Here is a 27498-nt window from a genome sequence, read left to right as displayed (position 1 = left end):
TGTCTTTTTATTCTGTTCATACTTCACAAGCATATGGATTGCATTTGTAATAACAAACTCTCCTTTGGGAGCTTTTAAAGTTGCATTATCCTAGGTCCTTTATTCGAGGGTGATGTAGTCCTAGTACAAAGGAATTATACTTGTGAAGACTCGGAATCATTATGTACCTACTAAAGATATTTCTCACTCTAACTGGTTGGAAAAGAGCTATTCCCGGCCGATGTTTCCTCTGCATCCTTTTGGAAGTTATTCCTTGAACTTTATAGTTACTTCACACATATGCCTTGATCACGGACACTTTTCTGCAGAGCTCTAGAGTGTCTCTTGTCTTTTTTTGTTCTCCTGGGCTCTTCCTCTCCCATCCCTTCCCTTTCTCTCTTTTCCTTTTCCCTTCCCTCCCCCTCCCCTTCTACTCCCTCTGTTTCCCTCTCTTTCCTTTTCTTCTTTCCACCTCCCCTTCCCTTAATTTTCCTCCCTCCCTCCCCCTTCCCTTCCTTTCTGTGAAGTAACCACCTCTTCAGTTGCCTGGGACTTGATGAACTCCAGCAAGATAATTTCCCCTCCCCAGACTTCATCCACAGCCTGGAACCCCACTGCTTCCTGTGACAGGCGCGGGCGTGCGGGCCTCAGCAGCATCCTGGGCACACAGCCCCTGGTGTGCGGGCACGTGAGCCTCAGCAGCATCCTGGGCACACAGCCCCTGGTGTGCGGGCACGTGAGCCTCAGCAGCATCCTGGGCACACAGCTCCTGGTGCGCTTGATTCACCGTCCCGTGGCCACTCAGTTCCATCCACGCGTCCCACTGGAGCTTCTGGATTATGCTGGCTCCAGCAGCTTGACTGTGCTCATCAGATCTGAAGTCATAGCTGAGGGCTTCCACATAGTAGATGACTAGAAACAATTTACTTTTGGCTTTAGCACCCATGTTGGATTTTTGCCATATTGGTTTTCTTGGTTCTCTTCTTGTTGTTGTTGTTTTTTTGTTTTTTGTTTTCTGTTGGTTGTGGGGCTTGAACTCTGGGTCTGGGCACTGTTCCTGAGCTCTTTGACGGAAGGCTAGCACTGTACCACTTGAGCCACAGCGCTAATTAATGAGAGGGATGATAAAGAAGCCAGTCCTCATGGAGGATTTCCTATAGAAAAAGTAAAGTGAATAATGCATTCACCAGTAGTGGAGTATAAGCAATAGCGTCTACCTCTAATCTCTGTAGATACACCACTAAGTTCTAAGGAAGATGATCTTGCTTCACAGACTATTCACTTTGAAACTTTTTCTTGCCTAGGATTAAATGGCTACAGGATAGGAGTCAAAACCTCTTTGGAAAAGTACAGAAAGATTGCATTTATGTCCTTATCGATACATCTCACTCAATGAAGAACAAACTGGGCTTGGTGAAGAGAAAGATCATTCAGCTTATACAGGTGGGATGACGCTGCCCTGCTCAGGCGCTGGGCCTGGGTGTCCTAAGCCCCTCTCCACCACAGTGGCCTTGAGCAGCAAGCGGGGAAGTGCGCTGGGCCTGGGTGTTCTAAGCCCCTCTCCACCACAGCGGCCTTGAGCAGCAAGCGGGGAAGTGCCTGGGCCTGGGTGCCCTAAGCCCCTCTCCCCCACAGTGGCCTTGAGCAGCAAGCGGGGAAGTGCCTGGGCCTGGGTGCTCTAAGCCCCTCTCCACCACAGTGGCCTTGAGCAGCAAGCGGGGAAGTGCCTGGGCCTGGGTGTTCTAAGCCCCTCTCCACCACAGTGGCCTTGAGCAGCAAGCGGGGAAGTGCCTGGGCCTGGGTGTTCTAAGCCCCTCTCCACCACAGTGGCCTTGAGCAGCAAGCGGGGAAGTGCCTGGGCCTGGGTGTCCTAAGCCCCTCTCCACCACAGTGGCCTTGAGCAGCAAGCGGGGAAGTGCCTGGGCCTGGGTGCTCTAAGCCCCTCTCCACCACAGTGGCCTTGAGCAGCAAGCGGGGAAGTGCCTGGGCCTGGGTGTTCTAAGCCCCTCTCCACCACAGTGGCCTTGAGCAGCAAGCGGGGAAGTGCCTGGGCCTGGGTGTTCTAAGCCCCTCTCCACCACAGTGGCCTTGAGCAGCAAGCGGGGAAGTGCCTGGGCCTGGGTGTCCTCAGCCCCTCTCCACCACAGTGGCCTTGAGCAGCAAGCGGGGAAGTTTGCATTAAAGAACCCATGGAAAACCCACTGCAGCTGGGCAGCAGTGGCTCACGACGACTACCCAGCTACTCCGCTGAGTACTACTAGCTACTCAGGAGGCTGAGATCGGAGGATCACGCTTGGAAGCCAGCCCAGGCAGAAAAGCACCCACCAGACTCTTAGCTCCAATTAACCACTCAAAAACCGGAAGTGGTGCTGGGGATCAGAGTGGTAGGGCCCTAGCCTTGAGCAAAAAGAGCTCAGGGACAGCACCCAGGCCCCGAGTTCAAGCCCCATGACCACCACCACCACCACCACCACCACCACCACCAACAACAACAGTAACAACAAACAGTTAAATAAAACCCAAAAAACATTCTCTTTGCTGGTTAGAAATCTGTCAGATCTGTTTGTAATCAGACCTGTCCTTTCCCCTATTGGATCCTTTCTGTTACACACATGGGCTGCTTGAGGAAGTTTCTATAGTCATTGCTTTAGGAAACACTGAAACCTCCACTGAGTTCCAGAAATTCGTCATCTTGCCATTGTTCTTATAATTTTCTGTGTGCGTTGGGGAAGCTGTGCAGACTGGCACTGGAAATGGTGTGTGGAGAACTGCAGGCTAATGAGTAGAGGCTCCCAGTTCCTAGCCTTCCCGCTGCCTCTGAGCTGCAGGCCACACACCGGTTACTTCTGCTTCTACACCTTTAAGTGGGTCTCACACATTGTCACGAGGCCTTTGTGCTAAGAGGAGTTTTAACCACAGGAATAATAGAGGCAAGTGTTTGAAAAGTATAAAATACAGTTTTTAGTATTTATTTATTGTCAAGGTGATGTACAGAGGGGTTACAGTTTCATACGTAAGGCACAGTTTTTAATTTGCCAAGCCTCTAAAGGAGAGAAATACAGACTGAGAGAAGGCAGGTGAATCGTTGAGTAGCCAAATACTAGCCTTACTCTCCAGATGGTTATCTCAATGATATTTTAAATTTCCTTTCTTTAAGCATATTGCATCTAGTGTGCCTAACATTATTAATGTCAGCATTAAAATCTAATTTTAAATACATGGATGTGACATAGAATTCATACACACAACTATAAAGAGCTTGACACACAAACTGCATGATTTTTACTGAAATGTCTTTTTGCTAGGATCAGTTTGTTTTACTGAACATAATTTTTAGCTTCTAAAACTAAAAATACATTACTTTAGTCACTGTATAAGACTATGAACTGTGCCTAAGATTTTCTTACAATTGAGTGGTTTTATGGTTAAATAATAATTGTCTCTTACAGGAACAGCTGAAATATAAAAGTAAATTCAATTTTGTGACATTTGATGCCCGGGCAGTTTCTTGGCAGGAAAAACTTGCTGAAGTCAATGAAGGTAATTTGAAAAAGGCTCAGTCGTGGATTAGAGACATCCAGGTAAAGTGGAAAATAAGGCTCAGAGAAGTATAAATTTAAGCGTAAATGTACTGAATTTATTCACAGGATAAAATTTCTTTTGGGGGGCTGGGGATATGGCCTAGTGGTAGAGTGCTTGCCTTGCATGCATGAACCCTTGGGTTCGATTCCCCAGCACCACATATATAGAAAAGGCCAGAAGTGGCGCTGTGGCTCAAGTGGCAGAGTGCTAGCCTTGAGCAAAAGAAGCCAGGGACAGTGCTCAGGCCCTGAGTCCAAGCCCCAGGACTGACAAAAAAAAAAAAAAATCCTTTTTTTCCCCCTGAGCTGATGACCAAACTCAGGGCCTTGCACTCGCCAGGCCGGTGCTCTCCTCTGAGCCAAATCCCCAGCTGCCAGCATAGAAATTTTGGAGAAATATACTGAGCTCCGAGGACGGCAGTGGCTTTACACAGACGCTGACTTTGTTTACGTCACACAACCTCACTCATCAACCTTAAAGTTTGGATAAATGTCTATTCTCAGCACCCCATCCCTCACTGTCCATGGGTGACTGGTTCTAGGACCACCACCCTCAGGTACCAAAATCTGCAGATGCTCCAGTCCCTGTGTAAAATGGTGCGGTGTGAACCAGCACCGGCACCCCAAGTCCGTCCCCTCCACGCCATCTCTGGGTGACCTGTGATGCTCACCGCACATGAGGCTTACCCGGTCATTCCTTGCCTATGCAGTCCTCCCCCTCCTCGCTCTGTCTCCATCTCTCTCTGTTTCTGTCTCTGCCCATCTGTCTGTCTGCCATCTGTCTCTGTCTCTCTTCCCTGGTACTGGAGTTGATGGAGTTTTAGTTGAACCTGGCATTTCTAGTGTTTGTTATGATGAGTGATTTTTGTATTGCATCCTGGACAATCCGAGTGTTTATTGGCAGACACTAATTCCATGTAAGTTTTCTCATTTAGCAGGCAGTCTCTGTGTTTGTTTTTATGCTCATTGTGGTTCACACTTGTGGGCTTTTGCTCCGTGATGGCTGTGTAGGCACTCCCTCGGTGCCTGCTTTGTGCTGTCTGAAAAGGAATGTCCCTGCGCCACCTGTTTTTTTCTGGGTGACCTTCTGGGAGAAGGTGGACAATGGTTTCTGAGGTTCTGTACTCCATAGGTGTTTTCATGATTATCATTACTGTCGTTACTTTTCCAGCCTCTCTCCGAAGGGTTTTCAAGTACAGAATTACTTTCCAGTCCTGAGAAAGACAGGAGTCAGGAGCACACGTCATGGTTTCTGTGTTTGCCTCACTGTCCTACTTGTCTTTCCGTTGTCTCCCCTGCGGTCTCTGCCATGAACTGTCTCTAGCGACCCACTTAGTGAGGGCCAGGGGTGTCCTATGCTGGATATAGTCTGTTGAAGCGTTGACATGGTGCTTCCACGAGAACACCCCTTAAGTCGCAGAGCTGGGTCTGGGTTTGTAGGCTGTGTTCTAGACGTTGGAAGTGTCTGTCACATGGAATTTTGATCCTTAAGAATATCCACTGGAAGCAGAAGGAATAGATCTACATGATGGAGGCTGAGGTAAGAGCAACCAGCTTGGTTAGGGATTTCCCACTTCCACCCAAGTCTGAGAAACTCAAATAGAGAGGGCCTTAGAGACATCTTAGGTAGTGAGTGACTTGGATGTGTGCTGGATATTTGTCATTCCTTTAGCCATGAGCTCTACTCCCTTCTTATCCTGATTCACGCCAGAGGAGAGCGAGGCTGTTCACCTCCAGCATCAATAGGAAGCTGAAAATTCTCACCTCCCTTCAGATAAGGCATGAGTAACGTCGCCCAGGTGCCACCTGTAAGAAGAACCTCCTAAGCCTTGAACTGAAAGACGAGGAATCCAGGTCTGCCCAGCAGGGCGAGCAGGCCAGGGATGTCTGGGGTAGCCCCTGGGCTGGCGGAGAGAGGGGCTGTGGGCCCGCCTCAGTCTGGAACTCCTAGGACTGGTGAGGCAAGACCCAGAACCTGGCATTTGATTGCCCCACCAGGCAAAACTACAGCAGGACTGGGCCCTGGTTCTTGGTGTGAGGTCCCAAGCTTGGGACTCCTGCCAGCTCGGTAATGCTGTCAGCCATCCTAAAGTCTATTCATAAATTCCATTCAGCTCCAATCAGCCACTGCTGGTTTTCTTGCTTACAACTGAAGTTGAACTGCTATCGAGTCTAAGATGAGGGAGACATCTTCTGAAGGTTTTTGTAAATTTCAAAGTCCTGGCGGAGATAATTTGAGATATCTAATGATAGCTGTCTAATGATATTTAATGACATCTTGGAAAGAATCATTTTTTCATATTAAAGAAAGCACATTGCAGTGAATTTGCATTTCTCTGAAAATTCATTTCTTTCTATACTGATGAAGCATTTTTTTTTTTTTTTTTTTTTTTTTTTTTTTGGCCAGTCTTGGGCCTTGGGCTCAGGGCCTGAGCACTGCCCCTGGCTTCTTTGTGCTCAAGGCTAGCACTCTGCCACTTGAGCCACAGCGCCACTTCTGGCCTTTTCCTATATATGTGGTGCTGGGGCAAGCACTCTTGCCACTAGGCCATATTCCCAGCCCTACTGATGAAGCATTTGAGAGATTTCCTCATTTATATTTGCTTAACTTGATTGGAAAAGTTGCTAAACACATGCCAGTAATTTCTCTTGGCACATTGTGTGTGTGTGTGTGTGTGTGTGTGTGTGTGTGTGTATAAACATATACACGCATATATCTACATGTATCTATAACTATGGATAGTACTGTGATCAATGTTAAATGTAAGAGAGAGCATGCGCTCTAGCTTGCTTCTCATGACCAGTTGTGATTTTGATTAGTATCTGTGAGGATTTGGCTCCAGGACCTCGCACACGCATCCCACAGGATCCCAGGGTCTGCAGGTGTTCAGGTCTCTTTTGTGTAAAAGGGGTCAGTGCTTGCACGGAGCCCATGTGACCCTCCTGTGCTCTGTGCACATCCTTAGGTGACTAGCCCCCTAGGTGCCATGTCAGTGCTGGGGGAAGACCTGCTGTCTTGTATCGATTGGGGAAGAATGATGAGAAGAAGGCCTGCATACATTCAGTACCGTTGGATTTTTTTCCAATTTTTTTCTTTTGCCATGGTTAGTGAAATTTTGGATATGGAAACTGTGGCTCCAAAGCACCTGCTGAATTCATTTATTCCCATGATACATAAAGCAGAACGCTGAGAGCTCCTCGCTTGAGACCTAGCAGTGTGTGCAGGTTCTTGACCTAGAGCGAGTCATGTGTGCGTCATCAGGTTGTTGATGACACCACGCACTCATACATGGCGTGTCCTGAGTTCACCAGGTGTGACATGAGTGGGATCCCGCCAGGGTATCTTCAGGCTGCGTGTTGAAGGCGTGTTGACAGCTGGTGGGCTGTAACTGAGTTAGCATCTCACATGGAAACATGGAAAGAGGAAAGTGCGTTTGGCGCTCTGTCAAGCAAGGACACCCATGGCCTCTTGTGCAGCCCGGGCTGCCTGGGTCGAGACTCAGACACACCAGGATCTGGTTTCTTAGAATCACTAAACTTAAATTATTTTCTCAGTATGATTTTAATTGACCCTTTATTTCATAAACCCTTTCCTTTTTATTTTTAAGCAGAAAATAAATTTTACTTGTGGATATTTTTTGAGTATTTTTCTGTTTTTCCTTCTCATAAGGTTGGAAGCTCTACAAATACTCTTAATGCCCTGAAAATTGCTTTTGCTGACAAGGAAACAGAAGCAATATATCTTTTGACAGACGGGAGGCCTGATCAGGTACTTATCAAAGCTGGGAACAAAGAGAGGCTCTTCAGTACTCTGAAAATGACTGCTGGGTTTGGGGACCTTTACCATGACCCCCAGAAGGCTGTTGAGATACTTCTCTGGCTTAGGGATGCAGATCTGAGGTGAGAAAATACGGGGAGGAATTCTTTTGTCTTCCGTAACAAAGATGAATAAATAGATGTTTGTGTGCTGGTGAAGGTTTTCTGCTTAAGGAGGTGCACACCCACCGGCCTGGGGGACCAATCCAGGAAAGGAGATGTCTGCCTTCCATCCAGCTCACATTTGTTTATATTACTACAGACCTAAAAGCCAGGAGATTGTCTTTCCTTAGAGGACTCAATCTAAACATGTCACTGTGCAATGTCCTCTCTTTTACCCCTGATTTTAGCTTAGTCTTCCTTTAAACAAAAGCATGCCTTTCTGGTGAAATGTTCTTTGTTTCACTTAGCCTGGCAGGAAAGTATTTGAAAAGTTTTAGAGGAGTCTGTTCAGCTTCTTTTGAGATTTGTGAATGAAAGACCAGTGCTCTAGGCATTAAATAAATACAAGGATTTTCCAGGCCAGCACAAAGTAAATCAACTGCTAAGGTGAATTAGTATCAGTTTACATCCTCCCTTGTGAGATGTTTATATATGCAGACTGCCAGACAAATATTCTAAAATATCTTGTGTCAGTTAGTTCAGGGATTAAATAGTAAAGCAACTGGATTTTGCCACAGGATTGGCCTTATAGGCGAGAGGTAGTGTGTAGAGTGAAATTTTATGTTGAATGGTTTTCCTATCAGCTTCACTGTACTTTGTCTTTGAAAGGAGTTTATTGTATCTTTCTTACAGTTCTTGTGTGATGAGTAATATCTCACCCCTGCTTCAGGGAAGTTTGTGAACAAGGGGAATATGCCAGCTGTTTGCAGTTAGCTCATGCAATCCAGGGGCCCAGGGGCCTCTACTCTGTCTGGAAGCAGAGAGCTGGGTTGTGATATAGGAGATGGAAGGTTCTACCTGGGAAGGAGAGGCGAGGAGAGGAGAGGGATGGTGTCCTGGGTAGACGGGAGTGTCTATGCTGAGGTAAGAAGGTGGGTGGGAGGAGGTTGTGATCGTCCTTGAATGCAGCATGGAAAAGCTTCGATGTCAGCACTGTGAGAACTCGCACAACTATGGGTTGTCCTACTTATCACACTTGAGAAACATGTCTCAGTGGCTGAACAGGCTGACGGCCAGGCCTCCCTTCTTACACATGTGTTCCCGAAGGCATTTCACAAGTATGTCTGAATATATTTACTACTTTAAGTCGTTGTACAAAGGAGTTGCCATTCAACAAAGCAGTTCATGAATACAATCTTGATCCATGCAACATTCTCAACCATCCCTTCCCTCACTGTCCTTAATTTTTAGGCTATGTATCGATTTCTTTTTTGCCATTTAACGAAGCCGTTTGTGTATATAACACATCTGGATTTGGCTGTTTTACAAGTATTTTGTTGAATAACATGTATAGGCTAGGTTCTGCTGTCATCCTAGGGGTTTAGAAATGAACAGGATAGACAAGGTGCTTGCCTTCTGTGAGGCTTATACTTGAGTGGAGGTGAGCCGGTGAGCACATAAACATAGGGGACCAGATAGCATCTGAAAAGGCGGAAACGCGGCCCACAGTCCTCGACATCCCCACACTAGGTGCTGATTTCCCACGCGTGAGCCGGTATAGGAAGAGTCCGTGGTGACCCTGTGTCCGTCCAATTAGCAGAATGTGGTCTGGCTCTAATCTGGTATGTGGGGCAAGGGAGCAGAGTTTGGAAGTCCCCAGTAAGAAGTGAGACTAACGGTAGTGCACACCTCCAAGGATTGTAAGAGAAGCCTCATGGGGAGATGATAAGCAAGGCTTCTAGAAAGTGCTCAGAAAGGGAAACTGGGTTGAAAAAGGAGGACTCAGTGACTGGTTTGTTGTGCTCCTCTCCTTCAGTAGACAAGAGGAATTGGACTAGCCTTTCTGCTAGATTAAGATTGGTGTTTTGTTAGGAAACCAGCTGATGGTGACACTGTTCAAAAAGAAATGCACTCGTTGCCTGGCCGTTGTAGCTAATCTCTCTGTACATCACCTTTACAACAAAAATAAAATTAAAAAAAGAAACCAGCTGATGGACTTGAGGCTGGAGAGGTTGGATTCAGAGATTGAAGCTATGTGTAGGTGAGGGCTTGTGCAAGACCAGCTTCTTCCTTGCTCAAGGTGAGCAGCGGTGAGTCTGGAGTTCCCTCATCCACCACGCTGCCTTCCCAAGGCTCCATGGAAAACGATTTGGGGAGAAGTTAAAGAGCAAAAGGTAGGAACTACAGGGAGAGATAGAAACTGGTTCAAAGAGCCAACAAGTTAGGTCATCAAGGAGGGACAGCTGGCACTGTGAAACCCAGAAGGTGCCAGAACAATTGGAGACAGTGTCTAAAGGTTCTCAGCTTCCCTGTAGTGGTAAGGAGGAAGTTGGTAGGGGGAAAGCTCCTTTTCTAGGTGGTGAGATATGTTTACTGACAGTTGATCATCGCGAGAGACAGTCTTTATTGCATATCAGAGTAACACATCGTGGCTATTACTCTAGTTCCAAAATGTGGGAGTCCAGTCTTGTCACTTAAGAGTTTAGTAACATTAGAAAAGTTAATCTTGCTGAGTCTCCATTTTTATACCTTTATATAGAGCCTATACATGTAGTTGTCCATTATTGGTGCGCATTACTGGAACAAAGACAAAGTTATCAGACACATGATGGATGAGACATCTGAGAGGGTCTCTGTGTCCATGGATTAGAAGCAGTGGCAAGTAGTCCAGGTTGTACAGCTGCTCAAGGGTGTCTCCTATTTCCCATCCAGGCAGGAAAAGGGGAAGACAGGGGCTGGGAATATGGCCTAAAGGCAAGAGTGCTTGTCTTGTATACATGAGGCCCTGGGTTCGATTCCTCAGCACCACATATATAGAAAATGGCCAGAAGTGGTGCTGTAGCTCCAGTGGTAGAGTGCTAGCCTTGAGCAAAAAAGAAGCCAGGGACAGTGCTCAGGCCCTGAGTTCAAGGACCAGGACTCGCCAAAAAAAAAAAGGGGGGTTGGGGGAAGGACATTAGTCTCTTCTCTTATATATTTATTTACTTACTTATTTATGAATCTTTTCTTGTCTTTGGATTGGACAAAGGGAATTCCTCCCTGGGAACTTCTGCCTGTGTCTCATTGGCCAGAAATAGGTAGTATGATCTACTGCTGCAGAAATATCTAGAAAAATGAAGTGTGTGTTATGGTTGTTTGTTTGTATTTTGTTTTTTTCTAAACTGGGCACAGGCCTAATAGTTTAAAAGAGAGAACAAGCACGAGAGAGAGACAGAGACAGAGACAGAGACAGAGAGACAGAGGGAGGGAGGGAGGGAGGAGGGGAGGGAGGGGGGAGGGAGGGAGGGAGAGGGAAAGGAAGAGGGAGGGAAGGAAGAGCAAATACGAATGGATATTAGGTGCATTATCATTATTTTCGTATGTACCTCATAAGATGACTGGGAATTTAATTCTGAGTTCCTAGCACATGGAAGAACATTTTAATATATGTCTTATCTTTGATATGCCATGGCATATCAAAAGCTGAAATTTACTTTTTTGATGGAGATGTTTTGAAAGCCATGTTGAGAATTCAGGGTCCCACTCTGGGTAATAGCAATGGACCAGTATGTTCTATGCATGGGTTTTGACCCCAGTACTTTAAGTTGTCCGAAGCATAGCCCAACACCTTAACCGCGGACATCATGTTTATATGAACCTGAAGTTGGTGAGTTTGTTTGACAACTTTCCTAGCTATTTTTTTCTATAGGAGTGTGAGACTTCAGAGGTTGAAGCCCAGGGCCTGTTGATCTTCATATACTGTAGCTGTCTGGCAATATCTGTTTAATTGAATTGAATCAACGTGTTGACAGAAGTCCACTCACTATTGTATAAGGATTTACCAGTTCTGACATTCGCCATCTATGGCAAATACTAAGGGGTTTCTCTTTTTTTTTCTTTCTTTTTCTCTTTTCCCATCTTACGTATTCTTTCAGCCATCAAAAATGGTGATAGATCAAGTTAAAGTTTATCAGAAAATTCCTATTCATACCATCTCCTTCGGTTACAACGATGAGCTTGCAGATGTGTTTCTGAAAGAGCTTGCTTCTTTGACTGGAGGGGAATTCCATTCTTACCATTTTGGCTGCAAGGACTCCACCCCTCAGGAGGTGGGTCAGGTAAGGCGTCGCTGGTCTGAGCAAGAGTGTTTACTATGTTAGCTGAGAAAAACACAACCCCCAAAGAAAGCTAAGTCAAGCAAATGAATTGGTTGACAATGAATGTACTAGTGTTTCTCCAAAGGTAGTCTAAAGATTTCCAGAGCTAGGACACTTGTGAAAATGTGGGACCCAAGCTTCTAATTTGTAGCACTAAATCAGAATATAGATATAAAAGCCCAGACATCTTCATTTCTCCTTCTCCTTCCTCCTTCTCCTTCTCCTCCTCCCCTCCTCCCCCTCCTCCTCCTCCTCCTCCTCCCCCTTCTCCTCCTCCTCCCCCTCCCCCTCCCCTTCCTCCCCCCACTCCTCTGCCTCCTCCTCTTCCTCCTTCTATTATGGAAACTTTCAAACACACACACAGAAGTATATGGACCCCAATGTAAGCATCGCTCAAATTCAACGATTATCAACATTTTCTCAAATGTTAGAAGTCTGTTTTATAAAAGGATCCTGGGGGGTCCATATGTGAAGGATTTGTGTGTGCACACACCAGGCCTAGGGCTTGACCTCAGGACCTGGGCTCTGTCCCTGAGCGTTTGTGCTCAAGGCTGGTGTTCTACCACTGGAGCTACAACTCCACTCCTGGCTTTTTGGTGGTTAATTAGAGAGAACAGTCTCATGGACTTTCCTTTCTGAGCTGCCTTTGATGCTCAGTCCTCAAATCTCAGCCTCCTGAGTAGCTATGTTTACAGATGTAAGCCATTAATGCCCAGCAAGGATTTTGTTTGATTGATTATTTTTGTTAATTTTGTTCTTGGTGCCAGTACTGGGGCTTGAACTCAGGGCCTTGATGCTGTCCCTTAGCGTTTTTTTTTTATTCAAGGCTGGTACTTACCACTTGAACCACACTTCCACTTCGGGCCTTTTCTGGTTAATTGGACTAGCTTTTGAACCACGATCCTCTGATCTTAGTTTCCTGGGTAGCTAGGATTATAGGCGTGAGCCACTGGCACCTGGCCCATATATGAAGTTTTTAACTATTGCTGTATGCACACATATGTGGGAAACTCAGAAATTTCAGATGTTAAGTAGATGTATTCTAATTGTCCTAACTAATGCAACCATGTGACCACCCGATAAAGCAATTTATTCTGACAGGCTAATAGGAGAAAATAAATAAAACTCTGTTCTCCAACTCTCTAATTCTGGCCTAAGGATAATATATTTTAAAGTTCCTCCTCTGGAGAGGACTATAGGTTTTTCTCATTGTTTGCTCTGAGGAATGACATTAAATGCGAACCAATTCTCAGCATAAGCCAAAGAGCCAATCCATGTTACATGAGGAAACTACCTAGGTCTTGGGAAGGAATCATTCAGGACCAAAGCACTTGGTGCTGAGATCACCCAAGCTAGGAATGATCGTTGCTTCATCAGCTGGAGAGAACCTCCAAGCTAGGAATGATCATTGCTTCGTCAGCTAGAGAGAACCTCCAAGCTAGGAATGATCGTTGCTTCATCAGCTGGAGAGAACCTCCAAGCTAGGAATGATCATTGCTTCATCAGCTAGAGAGAACCTCCTTGTCTTTTTAATATTAGGCAGAATAAACTGAAGGGTCTTACCTCAGCAATAGAAATCGAAACAGAGCAATTTTTAAGTAGTTTAACTGCATCCTGGAAGAAACCTCAAAAATTATTATGGGTAAACAAAAATATCCACCATCCACCAAAGTAAAACTGGTAATATGTGATATCTTCAAGTATTACCAGATGGGTTGCAGGAAAATATCAACTTAGAATGAGGGGAAAAAGCACAGTACCTGATACAATATACTATGTATCTACATTAATGGAGACAAGATAGCCAAGTGAACATCCACAGCAATATACCCTTAGCTGGCCTAGATGATTTTTATAAAGGCACAAAAGCAATTAATGGAGGAAAGATAGCCCTTCAACAAATAGTTGGAACAATTGGATATCCCTGTGCCCAATAACAAACCTAAACTTTAGACCTTATGCAAATATTAATGCAAAATGGGTCACAGACTTAAAGGGAAAAATATAAAATTTCTAGAAAGAGATATGAGAAAAATTGTGAGATCCTTGTGCAAGGTATAGACTTATTAGTCTAGAAACCTAAACCATAGTCTATAAAATGAAAGATTAATAAAGTTAGCCTCATTCTATGAGGCTAACATTACCAAGCCCAGAACCTCACAAAAACATTAGAAAAAATTTATGCCTCATACATAGAGATGCAAAGAATATTCTAAACAAAATTTAGCAAATCAAATCAAAGTCAGTAATATATAAAAAGTTTGGGGGCTTGGAATATGGCCTAGTGGCAAGAGTGCTTGCCTTGTATACGGGAAGCCCTGGGTTTGATTCCCGAGCACTACATATATAGAAAATGGCCAGAGGTGGCACTGTGGCTCAAGTGGCAGAGTGCTAGCCTTGAGCAAAAAGAAGGGACAGTGCTCAGGCCCTGAGTTCAAGGCCCAGGACTGGCCAAAAAAAAAAAAAAAAAAAAAAAGTTTGATCCCAGCACTTGGGAGGGAGGCAGAGGTAGAAGAATTTCAAGTTCAAAGTTAGGCTGGACTATGTAAGTAAGATCCTGTCTCAAAAAATTTTAAAACTGGCAAAATAACCACAATGACAAAAAAAAACACTAAACATCGACAAAAAGTACATAAATGATGAATGAGAACAGGAACAAGTGCTGGACACCATTAGCAGTTAGAGCAATGTACATCAAAATCATGAATAGATAACTGTTGTGCAATATCAGAATGGCTAAATTGAAATGACTAACTCTACCCACTGTTTGCAAGGATGTGGAGGACCTGGAACTCTCATTCCTTACAGATGGGAATGTAAACTGTTACTACCAGTTAGAAAAGCTTGAAGTTACCCATTATTCCCGTTACTCTAATTCTTCCACTCCTAGCTTACTCAACAGCACTGGAGGCAGATGTCCATGCAAAGACTTGAACACTAATGTTCATAGATTTACCATAGCCTGGGAAAAGCTCAGCTATTCATCAGTGAGTAAATGAATGACTATAATTTGATAGGTAATAGAATACTACTCAGCAAAAAAAAAAAAATGAACTGTTGACTCACAGTACAACATGAGAAAATCTCAAAATAATTATATGAAAGCTGGGGTGGCTCAGGCCTGTAATCCTAGCTACTCAGGAGGCTGAGAGCTGAGGATCACGGTTCAAAGCCAGCCCAGGCAGGAAAGTCTGAAAGCCTGTGAGTCTCTTATCTCCAATGAACCACCAGAAAATGTGGAAGTGGCGCTGTGGCTCACATGGCAGAGTGCTAGCCTTGAGCTGAAGAGCTCAGGGACAGTGCCCAGGCCCAGAGTTCAAGCCCCACGACCGACAAAAAAAATTATTATATGGGTGAAGGAAGCCACACAAGGAACAAAGAAAGGGTACTTATTGTGTGATCCCATGTGTATAAAGGTCTAGAAAAAATCAGACTGATGTATAGTGACAGAACACTGAGAAGTTCCCTGGGAACTTGGGAGGAGGGGGTCCTTAGAAACTAGGAAGGAGGGCAGGTTTACAAAAGAGAACTTTTGGGGGAGTGATAGAGATGGTCATTACCTTGTTCATAATGATTTCACACATGAGAATGTCAAAACTTTTTGAGCAGTACACTTTATATATGAAATAGCTTGTCCATGGAGCTGGTGAAAAATGGAATGATATAAGAGTAACTTGAAACTGGATCCTTTCCCTAGTATAGTTGTTGTTTGTTTTGTTTTAAATGTTTGAAACTTGAACTCTTAGACAACCTGGTAACGTATCCCCTTCGTATTTCAACAGAGTGAAGATTTGATTCTTTTGGTTCAGGAAATGGAGCAAGGCTACAGTGACCTGCAGAAGGTGCAGAGCCTCTATTCGAAGTCCTTGAACATGGACTGGTGGTACAACACGGACAAGGGAGAAGACAGCAAGTGAGTCGCCCCCCCCCTCCCCACCCCACCCCATCTCTCGGGGGCGCTCAGGCTCGGCCGCTCTCCTGGACGCCCCCCCCCCCTCAGGCTCGGCCGCTCTCCTGGACGCCCCCCCCCCTCAGGCTCGGCCGCTCTCCTGGACGCGCCCCCCCCCCCCCCCCAATGCTCTGAGAGATTTGTAGTGAATCACATGTGCACTGAGCTAGGGTTTTTCTCTAAGGAAGGAGCGCAGTTAATGTGTAACAGTGGCCTTACGCCCTTCGTATTCTCCACCTCGGAGCACAGGGCCCCAGCCCAAGCAGTGACGGGCGGACTATGGCTATCAAAATGTTCTAGTTTTCCATAGGTGAAAGCATTCCAGCAGTCGCCACGCCTTTCTTGAAGGGCTTTGAGGACGGGGTGATGCGTTTGTGCATGCAAGCCCTGTCCTTCCTCCAAGCCCACTCAGCGTGGGCTCAGGCACATGGGACGATGGCATATGAAGTCACTCGCCCAAGTGGGAGGGTGGGGAACTGCGAAGGGGATCTGAGGATGGATGTTCAGAGCCAGCCCAGGCAGGAAAATCCCTGAGAGTCTTGTCTCCAATAAAGTACTCAGAAAATGCTACAAGTAGTACTGTGGCTCAAGTGGCAGAGTGCTAGCCTTGAGCAAAAGAAGCTCAGGGACAGTGCCCAGGCCCTAAGTTCAAGCCCCAGGGCTGGCAAAAAAAAAAGACTCTCATGGAATTTCCTGCCTGGGCTGGCTTCGAACTGCAATCCTCAGACCTCAAGTCTCCTGAGTCACTAGGATTACAGGCATGAGCCACCGGCACCTGGCTATAGCTGCTTGCTTGTTTTTGAATTTATTTTTATTGTAAAGATGATGTACAGTGCAGTCACAGTTACTTACATCAGGTAACATGTACATTTTTTGAACAGTCTTCCATAACTATTCTTTTTTTTGGCAAGTTCTAGGCCGTGAACTCAGGGCCTGAGCACTGTCCCTGGCTTCTTTTTTGCTCAAGGCTAACACTCTGCCACTTGAGCCACAGCGCCACTTCTGGCCATTTTCTGTATATGAGGTGCTGGGGAATTGAACCCAGGGCCTCATATATACGAGGTAAGCACTCTACCACTAGGCCATATTTCCAGCCCCCCCCCCCATAACTATTCTTATACTGACCCAAAGAGGGAGTACTAATTTCTTACGTTTGCAATGCTCAATATTAATATACTGACTTACTTATTTCTTCTTGATGAAAATCCTTTTTCTTCTCCTCTCCTTTTTTAATTCCTTCTCTTCCTTGATCTATTTTTTTAAAATCTAAATCAAAACAGGCATCAAAAGGAAATCTCTTCAATGGTTTCAACCCCAGAGGATTGTGCAAAGCCTCGGCCTGATGTTGAATCAGCAGTTTCCTCACCCCTAAATATGTTGAAAGTACAATGGGACCTTCCAGATGAAAACATTCAGAAAAAGAAAGTCCTCCATGCAGGTATCAGTTGACCCTTTTATTGGTTTTTCTCTAATGAAAGAGACTCAAAGCAAACTCATATGGGACTTTTAAACCCCAACCCTGTGTGTGTGTGTGTGTGTGTGTGTGTGTGTGTGTGTGTGTGTGTGTGTGGTTTGTTGTGTTTCATTTTGCTTTGCTTTGTACTAGTATTGGAGCTTGAACCACGGCCTCATGTTCTCACCCGGCTTTCTCACTCACAGCTGGCACGGTACCACTTGGAGCTGTGCCTCCAGTCTGGAGTCTACTCATAATTGGAGAGAGTCTAGAGGATTTTTCTGCTTCAGCTGGCTCCAAACCCTGTTCCTCACATGTCAGCCTCCTAAGTAGCTAGGGTGACAGGTGTGAACCACTGGTGTCCTGCTAGTGTGTGTGTGTGTGTGTGTGTGTGTGTGAGAGAGAGAGAGAGAGAGAGAGAGAGAGAGAGTTCTAGGGCTTGAAATCAAGGCTTAGGCACGATTCCTGAGCCTTTTAGCTCAGGGCTAGTGCTCTACCATTGAGCCACAGCACTACTTCTGTCTTTTTGGTGTTTAATTGAAGAGTCTTGTGAATTTTCCTTCCCCCCTGCTGGCTTTGAACCTCGAGATCTCAGCCTCCTGAGTAGCTAGGATTGTAGGCATGAGCCACTGGCATCTGGTAATAGTTGGTTTCTGCAGGATCTTCTGAATTCTACTGTCAACTACTACCCTCTGCCTCTCAAAAGATTTTTCCATTGCTATTTTTGTTAAGATAATTGTACACCGAAATGATTCCATAAACTTGCCCTTTTAGCCTACTTCCCACGCTCACATCTTATAAAATAGCTATAATATTGAAACTGGTATATGAATATTGATACAGTCCACAGGTTTTATTCAGCTTGTCTCCGTGTTTCTTACACTCATTTGTATATGTGTGCATATGTATGTCTAACTGTTTCCGATTGTAGTTTGGTCACATGTGTAGGCTTGAGTGACTGTCACACGTAAGGTACGGAAGAATTTCATCACCACAGGAACTTTCATGAAACTCTCTCACAACCACACCTGCCTCTTTTACTTCCCTATCCTTTGAGCATCATTAAGTTCTCTACTTCTAACAGGTTGCCATCTCAAAAAATATTATATAAATGGAGTCGTAGTGCATAACTTTTGGGGATGGGTTTTTCTGCTCAGTGTAACTTCCGGAAATTATACGAATTTTCATGTTTATCAGTATTTTATACTCTTTTGGGTGAGTTGGTGAAGGCCAGCTGAAATATTTCCAGTTTGAGGCTATTACATATAATGCAGAGTATGCAAGTTTTCGCTTATTTAGGATATTTATCTAAGAGTACAACTGCCAAGTGACATGCTAACTGGATGTTTTGTTGTTACAGAAAATTATTTTCCAGTTATTTAACAACTTTACCTGCATGAGGTGCTGCCAATATTGTTTTATTTCAACCATTCTGATAGTTGTGTGGTATCTCACCGTTGCTTTAGTTTGCATTTCCCTAACTGCTCGTGATGTTGAACTTCCCGTGGGCTTACTCACCATCTGTAGATCATCCTTAATAAAAGACCTGTGCATGTGCTTGGCCCATCCTCTGAACAAATCCTTTGTCTTTTACTGTTGGGTTTCTAGAGTTCTTTGTACGTTCTGTTACTGATATGTCATTTGTAAAATATTTTCTCCCAATCTACAGCTTTTCTTTTTATCCTGTTAACATAGCACATTTTGCTAAGCAAACAATTTTAATTTTAATTTTGATGAGACCTGTTTTATCAGCTTTGGTTTCCTGGGTTTATAAAGTCTATATTCTGTCTCATTGATTAATTTGCCAATACTACACTGTCTTGCTGGATGAAGTCAACATGGTGAGTTGTAACCTCAGGTACAGTGATTTCCTTCACTCTATTATTTTTTCTTTCTTTCAAAAAATTTTATTTTTTCTAAAGTCGGGAGTATCTGTGTACATTTTAGGATATGTCTGTCTATGTTTATTTTTTTTAACTTTCTGGAGTTTTGTTAGGAGTTGCATTAAACTTACAAATCAGTTTGCTAATTCACCGGATCATGAAGATAGTATATCTCCATTTATTTTGACTCATTTGATGTCTTACCAATAGTACTGTATAATTTTCAACCCATGGATCTGATGTGGAACTGATTTTGTGTGTTGATCTATAACTAGCAAGCTTGCTGGACTCAGTAGTTACAAGAACTTCTATTTTTGGCAGGATCTGCAAATAGGGACAGTTTTATTTATTTCAAATCTTCCTAGTGTTATCTTTCCTTCTTGCCATATGGGAGTGTCTCAAACTTATTGTCCTATGTGGAAGAGGATGAGAGTAGTCACCCTGCCTTTTCCTTGGTCTTGGATGGGTGCTGGATTTTGTCAAATATTTTTTCTTTTAAAAAGCACAGTTGCTTAAAGATAATAAAGTGTATTTAAAAAGAAAATAAAGATATCAGTCAATGGAAGAAGCATATATATATATATATTTTTTTTCTAATACTGGGGTTTGAACTCAGAGCCTCCTGCATGGTAGGCAGTCTCTCTAACACTTATGTGGTAATTCCAGCCAAATGTTTTTCCTGTGGCAATTGATAAGTGACCTTTCTTCGTTGGTCTGTGGATGTGATAGGTTATATTGTTTGATTTTCAAGTCCTGAAGCAGCCTCACACATCTTGATATTCCTGTTTATTTCCTCTATATCATTATTTGAATATATTGCTAGGTTTAATTTGCTTGTAATTTGTTGAGAACTTTTATGTGAATGTTTATAAAAGTCCGTGGCTTTCGGGGCTTTTTTCTCCCTTTCTTTCCTAATACCCTTCTTACCCAGGTTTGGCACCAAGCTTGATACTGTCCTTGAATGAATTGAGAAATGTCCCTTCTCTTTTATTTCTCGAAAAATGGATGCAGTTGTTGGATGTTTGGTAAAGTTGTCAGGTAACCATTTGGACCTAGAGATTTCATTTTCAAGAAATTTTTCCATATAAATTCTATTTCCCAGAATTTTGAGACCACATCTTTGTGCAGCACAGGCTAGATTTGAACTCTTGATTCTTCTGCCTTATTCTTTTGAATGCGGGGATTGCACTTACATACAAACTCCAAGTAACTTCTTGTTTCTTCAGGTTTAGAGGGTTGAACTCAGGGCATACTTGGCGGGGTTGGCTTTGCTTGCTTAGCTGGGCTCTACTCCTCGAGCCACACATCCTGCTTGGCGTTTTACTGGCTCTATTGGAGATAGAGTCACACTCACTTTTTGCTCGAGCCAGCTCTGGACAGTGATATAGGTCTATAATCCTATAGGCCTATAGGCAGGTCTATAATGCTATCCTATCCTCTTGAGTAGTTAGGATTCCACGCAGGAGCCACTGGTATCCAGCTAATAGTAGATTTAAGATCATCTTTATCTACTACTTCATATTGTCTGAGTTTTGGAAATTTGTGGATTTGGAGAAATTGATACATTGTTTCTAATTTGTAAGAGTTATGAGGCAACATTCATTATACTTTTCCAGTCACTGTGAGGTCTGTATTAATGTCCCCAGCTTCAATTCTTGATATCAATGTTTTGTATCTCCTCTCTTCGTCAGACTTACCAAAGGTTTTTTTTAAAAAATCATGTTTACTTTCTATTTCTTTATTTGTTTCAAGAGAATTTGTAATTGGTTATTAATTAAAGAATTTTTATGGGCAGCTTCTTTTCTTTTATTTTTTTATGTGTGCTTTTTTGCACAAATACTTTATTCTTCCTATGTTGATGTTTGTTTTACACATAGATACTTTGTTCTTCCTGTGTTCTTATGAGCTTTGCACAAATACTTTATCATTTATTTTTATTATCTTTAAGAAGTTGTACAAAGGATGTGCTATTTAACAAAGCAGCTTATGAATATGATATATCTTGATCAGTGTCTTTCAACAATCTCACCCATTCTTCCCTTACCTACTCACTTCTTCTCCCACTCTTCTTAATTCGTTAGGATACACGTTGGATTCTTGACTGCATTCTCCTCTTCTTCCCCATCTCATTTGTCTAGAGCCTGGGAAACTTCTTTTAAATCCTTGTCAGATAATTCGAATTTCTGATTCAAAATGTTGTTGGCATTATGTGATTATTTTATTTTTCCTTATTGAGGGAGTGATTTTCTAGGTTCTTGATGGGATGAATGATTTTTTTTTATAGGACCCTGGACACTTTGTCTTTGATGCTCAGGATTTCTGGATTTTATTTAAATATTTAATTTGGGAAGTAGTCACCATGTTTAAATTTGGCATATATGAATGCTTCTATGAGCTGTGGTTCCAGTGGCAATTAAACTTTTGTGACCTTGTGGCGTTATTCTGTTGCCCTTGGGTTTCCTCGTGTCCTCTCTTAGTTCTGCCTGTGACAGCAGCCGTGGGCTGTGTAGACCAGAGTGTGGAGGAGGATTGGGGTGGCTTTTACCACTGTTGCCTGTTGAATGTCCCTACATCTCTAGAAAGGGGGATGCGGAGTTTCGGCCTCATGGACCTTAGGCTCCTGGGACAGACCACTTTTGTAATATGTCTACCGGGTTCTGAGGTCTTTGTGCGAGGGGCAGTTAGGTTTCCTATACCAAGCCACTTGGGTAGCTGCACCCCTTTACCAGTCCGTCTTGCCTCCTGCAGTAGCCTGGGTTTTATCTGAGCTGCTGCTACTTGATACTTGTCAGAACATTTTAGAGGCCTTTCGCCTTCTTCATCACTTCACTCAGACTTGGGATGCCTGGTCTTGACAGGCACGCATATGTTGCATTTCTTTTCATGTCCTTTTTCATGTAGAACAGTGATAAAATGTGCTGACTAGTCAGAGCTTGGGGAATAGTTAGATGCCTGAATTCACATCCAGGAAAGTGTTTTCATGCAGTATTCACAGAGTTTGAGACGAGTGATGTTTTTACAGTTTGGGACCTGGAGAGCAACTGTATGCCTGATTCCTTTGCTTCATCGTTTTAGTCAAGGTGGCTGTCAGTGCAGTCAGCAGCAGAAGTTCGCCTGCCTTGTGTGGATCCCTGATTGCTTTCTTTCATAGACGTAGCTCCCAAGAAAAGTTACCTTTCTTCACAAAGACAGCCAATCCTATGGAACCCTCTTGTTGCCTAGAAAGGTAGTGCGATCACCTCGCACACTCCTTTCTCCGTGCAAGGAGAGCCCTGCGTTCCTGACCCGCGCCGAAGACAGGCCATCTGGCGATTCGTGGCTAAGCATTTCTCCAGTCATCCGACTGCTTGTGTGAGAAAGTGAATCCCCTCTTGAAAACATGGGCGCGTTTCATTTACAGATGCTTACAGAAGGCCTGGGTCCTTGTGCCTCCAAATTATGAAAAACACATTTATAGTCTGCGTTTCTGTTACGGAATGTGACAAGTTGTCAAGATGTCCCCAGGCTCGTTACCCTTTAAAGCACACAGGCTGCCGATATTTGATAAATGTCTGCGTGCTAGTTAAAAGGAACCACAGGGAGTTCAAGATAACGTTGCCAATAGAGGCCTAGGCAGCCACTGTGATGATGGGCAAGATCTCTATAAAGAAAAAAAAGACAGAGAAATCAATAAATAGAAAAATACTATCAATAAAAATGAAGAAAAGGTTTCTAAAACATCTTAAATGAGGATGTGAACCCTAAACTCTGCCACCCTTGGAGATGATGAACTGCCCCTCTCGTAACCCATGGCTCTCGCCTAACGGTGCCCGTCTCCCGGCAGCCCCAGTGCCCTCCATGAAACCCCTCGGCAGTGGGAACTGTCCCCACTTGGTGGCAGAAGAGAAAACCAGTGAGATGTAAACTATGAGAAGACCCCGCGGACGGCATGGGCAGTGATGGGTGGTTCCTTCAGGAGACGAGACCCCCCCCTAGGAAATGGGGACCTCACTCCCACAACTGCACGGGACCACGGAGTGACCCTGAAATGGATTTTTCTCCCAAGAGAGGCATAACTCACTCAGATAAAGGGAACAAGCCATTACTGAAGTGCTCAGTTATGACTAGACTATATCTGGCCTCTGAGTGTTAGGAAAGTAAAGTTGCATTCTTTTAGAGAGCCAATAAAAATAATTGTTTATAAATAAATATCTCCTCTCATCTCGAACTCCCTTAACTGGTTTCCTTTTGGTGCCAGCAGAGTCCACCAGAACTAGCCTGCTTAGAAGCCAAATGTCTGCTCCCAAGAGCTCAGCTTGCAGCAAAAGAAAGGACGCGAAGGATGGCCTCTCCAGAGGCTGGGGCAGCTGGAACGACGCTCTGAGCAGCAGAGGCAAGTCAGAGAGGGAGGGCCCCTTCCTGGAGCCAAAGAAGGAGGGCCCTTCCCGGGAAGCTCAGCCTTCCTGGGGCTCAGCATGTCTGTCTCCGAAAGAGCTGCATGGAAACAGGTTTTGAAGAAACCATGTTTAAGATACTCCTGCACGGCGGCTCCTTTGCCCCAGGCCTGCCACTTTAGTGCCTGGTTTTCCTAAGGCTGGACTTGGACGCGGGAGTTCCACAGTCCTGTGGCCTGTACGACTTCAGCGCTGCCAGTCTGACCTTTGGGTTTGGGACTCTACTTCAGAGAGGGTTCCGTGTCATCCTCGTTCACAGGTGGAGCCACCTGAGCCCTTCTCTAGTTGTTTGCCTTGTAGGGTAAATGTGAGGAAAATAGGACTTGTCCAGCTCAATATTTGCTATTGTCCATTTTTTAAAATGAGTTGTTTTTTTTAAAATTTTGTGCTGGCCTGGGACTTAAACTCAGGTCCTGGATACTGCCAATGAGCGTTTGTGCTTAAGGCTGGCACTCTGCCACTTGACATCATAGCTCCACTTCTACCTTTTTGCTGGGATTAGAGAGAGGGGTCTCTTGGGCTTTCCTGTCTGGGCTGGCTTTGAACAAGCCTGTCAGGTCTCCTGAGTAGCTACGATTGCAGGTATAAGCCACAGGTACCTAGCTAAAATTGTTACTATTCTGTATGTGCGTGCCAGTCCTAAGCTTGAACTCAGGGCCTGGACACTGTCCCTGAGCCGTTTTTGCTCAAGGCTAGCGCTCTGCCGCTTGAGTCACAGCGCCACTTTCTACTTTTGGGTTGTTAATTGGAGCTAAGAGACTCACAGACTTTCCTGTCCAGGCTGGCTTTGAAGCACAGTCCTCAGATCTCAGCCTCCTGAGGACCCAGGATGTGAGGTGTGAGCCACCAGAGTCTGGCTTTAAAATTATTCTTAAAATGCTAAGTTTTTAAAGTTCAAATCCTAGGGTATTTTGCGTATTTTAAATATGTGACAAATAATAGCTCCCCACCCCCCTCGGTGGCAGGAAGTACACAAGTAACAAGTGTCCACCTGCTGCTTCTCCTCATAGCTTGCTCAACCGCGTTTCCTCCAGGTCGTTTGCGTCTCCTCCATCTCAGCACTTCTTTGGCCTCAGGCGGCTTGTATTTCATGAAGTCCTTCAGGGACTTACCAGGTGATGAGAGCTGCATGCTTTCTCAGGCACTGGCCAGCGCATACACCAACACCCTTCCAGGTGCTGCGCAATCAGGCAACATTCCTTTCCACTTAGGAATTCAAGATTATGTAAGCATTAGTGTGAAAGCTCGAACCAACAGGACCTGACAGAGTCTTTGTTTTTTCACATCGAGCTGAAGAAGCACAGAGCAGATTAATCAAACCGAAAGCCTTGCTCTAGGCTCTCCACTCGGCCATTGGGAGAGAGTCTAATGAGGTCATCCGTGAACAGTCATTGGTGAACGGTGTTCCTGAAAACTTAAAAATGTGTTTTCTGGAGGAAAAAGGGAGTGAGGATGTCTGAGTCTTCCATGGGGAACTCCCAGCAGCTGCAAGGTCGATTCTCCCGTGCCTCGGTCTTTAGTGCTAATCACAAATGAATCTTGCCTGAGCACTCTCTCTGACAGGTCAAAGTACGGTCTCTGAATGGGAGTCCATTTCTGAGCCCTCAGCCATGCTCGCACTGAGTCTGGTCCTTTTGAAGTTTGATAGGGACTCCGTGTGTGAGGGAAGGACGTAACTCCCCTTTCCCCTTCCGCAGGGATGCACTTGCTGCCGGTGACTGAGGACCTGGAGGACAAGCTGTTGGGAAAGCCGATGGGAGAAGGGAGCCCAGTGTCTAAGTGAGTGCCCTCATTTCACAAGGACGGCTTTGTGACGCTGCTGGTTGGCGGCGACACTGTGAGTTTTTAACCCCCCAGTCTTTCTTGCCTTTCCAAGCCCCTCGAGGATGTCCACGGCCGCGTGGCTCCAGACCCACAGCCTGGCGGCCAAGAAGCTGACCATCATGGACGCTCTGGCTGCGACTGCTGTGGCCCACAGCCCCACCTACGTCCCCGTTTTGGACAAGCATGTCGTTTCCAGGGTCTTCGATGAGGTATGTCGCTATGTCCGGGCCCCTGCCCGTCATCCCTTTCCGTCTCTCTCTGTCCCTCTCCTTGCTTTGCCACTTTAAGAATTAATGAATTTCAAGCCGTACTTCTCTTCTTAAGTGGAGATGAAACTGGCCTTTGTTAGCTGGCAGCTGCGAGCTCCTGTGCGCGAGTGGACACTCGGAACTGCAGGATTGTTTGAAAACACTCTGGGTCAGAGCCATGAGGGAACCTCGTCCAGCCGCTGAGGCTGCTGGATGAAAGTGTCCTTTTATGCCTATATGAAGTGGCTTCTTTCCCGTCATGAAGACTTCCAAGTGAGAGAGAGAGAGAGAGTCACCAGAGGAATACTGTTTTGCCCTCGGAAGAGCGCGAGGGTTTCGGTAGGAAGCTGTGATCGCGTTCACAGGAGCTGAAGGCCTCATAAGCACGCGTGGTCTTGGTGTCTACACCTCTGAATTCACAGAATTAGCCTCTGCTGAGAACAACTGGGGAACTTTTTTTTGTCGTTCCTATCTAAACAATACAGTGTCAGCACAGCTTGCACTCTGCTCTAGGGTGACAAAGCATATAAGAGGGCGTGCACACAGGCTGCCTGCTAGCACCGTGCCTTTTATGTAAGCATCTTGCGCACCTGTGCCTCTTAGTGCTTCGAGGGGAATCCTAGAACCCATCCACGCCCCGCTGCTGAGGGACAAGCCGCCATTGCGTGTGGGACCAGGAGGTGCAGTGAGGACACTCCTGGGGGCGAGGCCAGGGTCCAGTGAGATGGCAAACACAAAAGAAATGTGAGCCTAGAAGTTGAACTCCACTGCCCCCTGGCAAGGTGGCGGCCCTGACTGACTGAGAGGGCGACCCAGCGGGCTTTCTAGTTGCTGAGTGGACTCGATCTCCTTCCAAGACCTCCCTCAAGGCGAAGCCCTTCCAGAGGAGAGGGTGGGAGGCATGGGAGTTGCCTCCACATGGTCTGGATGGTGGGAGTAGTTAAGGGGGCAAGGGAGCAGATGACACAGATTTGCTGTGAGTTCATAATTGCTCAAGTTAGAGAAGACTTTTGAGGAGCTTATGGCTTATTATACTGTTTTCTCTGCTTTTCTATGTACTTGAAATTTTCCTTAAGAAAAAGATTGAAAAAAAATCAGCCAGGGGAACCTTTTTTGAAAGAAGGAAAAAAAAAAAAAAGACTAACGGGTCTTTTGTAAAAGAGCTGACCTTTCACGCCATTGGGTTGAATGGGACGGTGGACCATCCATTAGTCACGTTGTGTTCAGATTCTCGAGTTGTATGTGGAACACATGTGTTTAGTGAACTCTGCTGGAAATAGAATTATCTTGGGTTCATCGCGCCTTCTTCTAACCCACCTAGCAACCTGTGATACCTTGAAAAGTAAATTTCTCAATGCCAAATATGGTAGGGTAGGGAAGTTTATGTATAAAATCAGAAGAAGATCTAGACATTTGTAGCTTATGACTTAAATCCCACTACTCAGGAAGTAGAGGTTGGGGCGGTCAGTTCCAGGCCAGCTCAGACAAAAAGTTCCCAAGACCCCATCTCCACAGAAAATCTGGGCATAATGTATGTGCCTGTCATTCAAGCTCCAGCAGCAGCATAGATAGGGTCACAGTCCAGTCACATACAAGGACAGGAAGCAAGACTTTATCTAAAATAACCAGAGCAAAAAGGGATGGAGGCATGGCTCAAGTGGTAAGAGTTCCTGCCTTATAAGCACAAAACCCTTAGTTCAAATCTCAGTACCACCAGAAAATAAATAAGAAGAAAGTCATGTAGAAACTGTCTATTGACTGAATACATAAAAATATTATTTTTGTTGGGAATGTGGCTTAGTGGTAGAGTGCTTGCTTAGTATGCATGAAGCCCTGGGTTTGATTCCTCAGCACCACATACATAGAAAAAGCCAGAAGTGGTGCTGTGGCTCAAGGGGTAGAGTGCTAGGGACAGCGCTCAGGCCCTGAGTTCAAGCCCCAGGACTGGTGCTCTCTCTCTCTCTCTCTCTCTCTCTCTCTCTCTCTCTCTCTCTCTCTCTCTCTCTCTCTCCCTTTCCTTCTCCCTCTCCCTCTCTCTCTCTCTCTCTGTATGTATAATTTTGCACAAAAAAGCATAAAGTCAAGGCAGTGTCT

At 44.9% G+C, this 27498-nt stretch overlaps 1 protein-coding gene across 1 annotated transcript in view; it reads left to right on the top strand.

The window, feature by feature from the left end:
• Positions 1-27498, top strand: part of Vwa3b (von Willebrand factor A domain containing 3B) — a 125888-nt gene that overhangs the window by 51838 nt on the left and 46552 nt on the right. Inside the window, exons 10-18 of the mRNA XM_048353494.1 lie at positions 1284-1422; positions 3429-3560; positions 7231-7329; positions 11393-11575; positions 15397-15527; positions 16844-17001; positions 23140-23271; positions 25030-25111; positions 25209-25365. Of these exons, the coding sequence (XP_048209451.1) occupies positions 1284-1422; positions 3429-3560; positions 7231-7329; positions 11393-11575; positions 15397-15527; positions 16844-17001; positions 23140-23271; positions 25030-25111; positions 25209-25365 (1213 nt within the window). The remainder of the gene's footprint in view (positions 1-1283; positions 1423-3428; positions 3561-7230; positions 7330-11392; positions 11576-15396; positions 15528-16843; positions 17002-23139; positions 23272-25029; positions 25112-25208; positions 25366-27498) is intronic.

The sequence above is a fragment of the Perognathus longimembris genome, chromosome 8 (assembly GCF_023159225.1).
Source record: "Perognathus longimembris pacificus isolate PPM17 chromosome 8, ASM2315922v1, whole genome shotgun sequence".
NCBI classification, from domain to species: Eukaryota; Metazoa; Chordata; class Mammalia; order Rodentia; family Heteromyidae; genus Perognathus; species Perognathus longimembris.
This window is presented reverse-complemented; position numbering and strand designations above follow the sequence as displayed.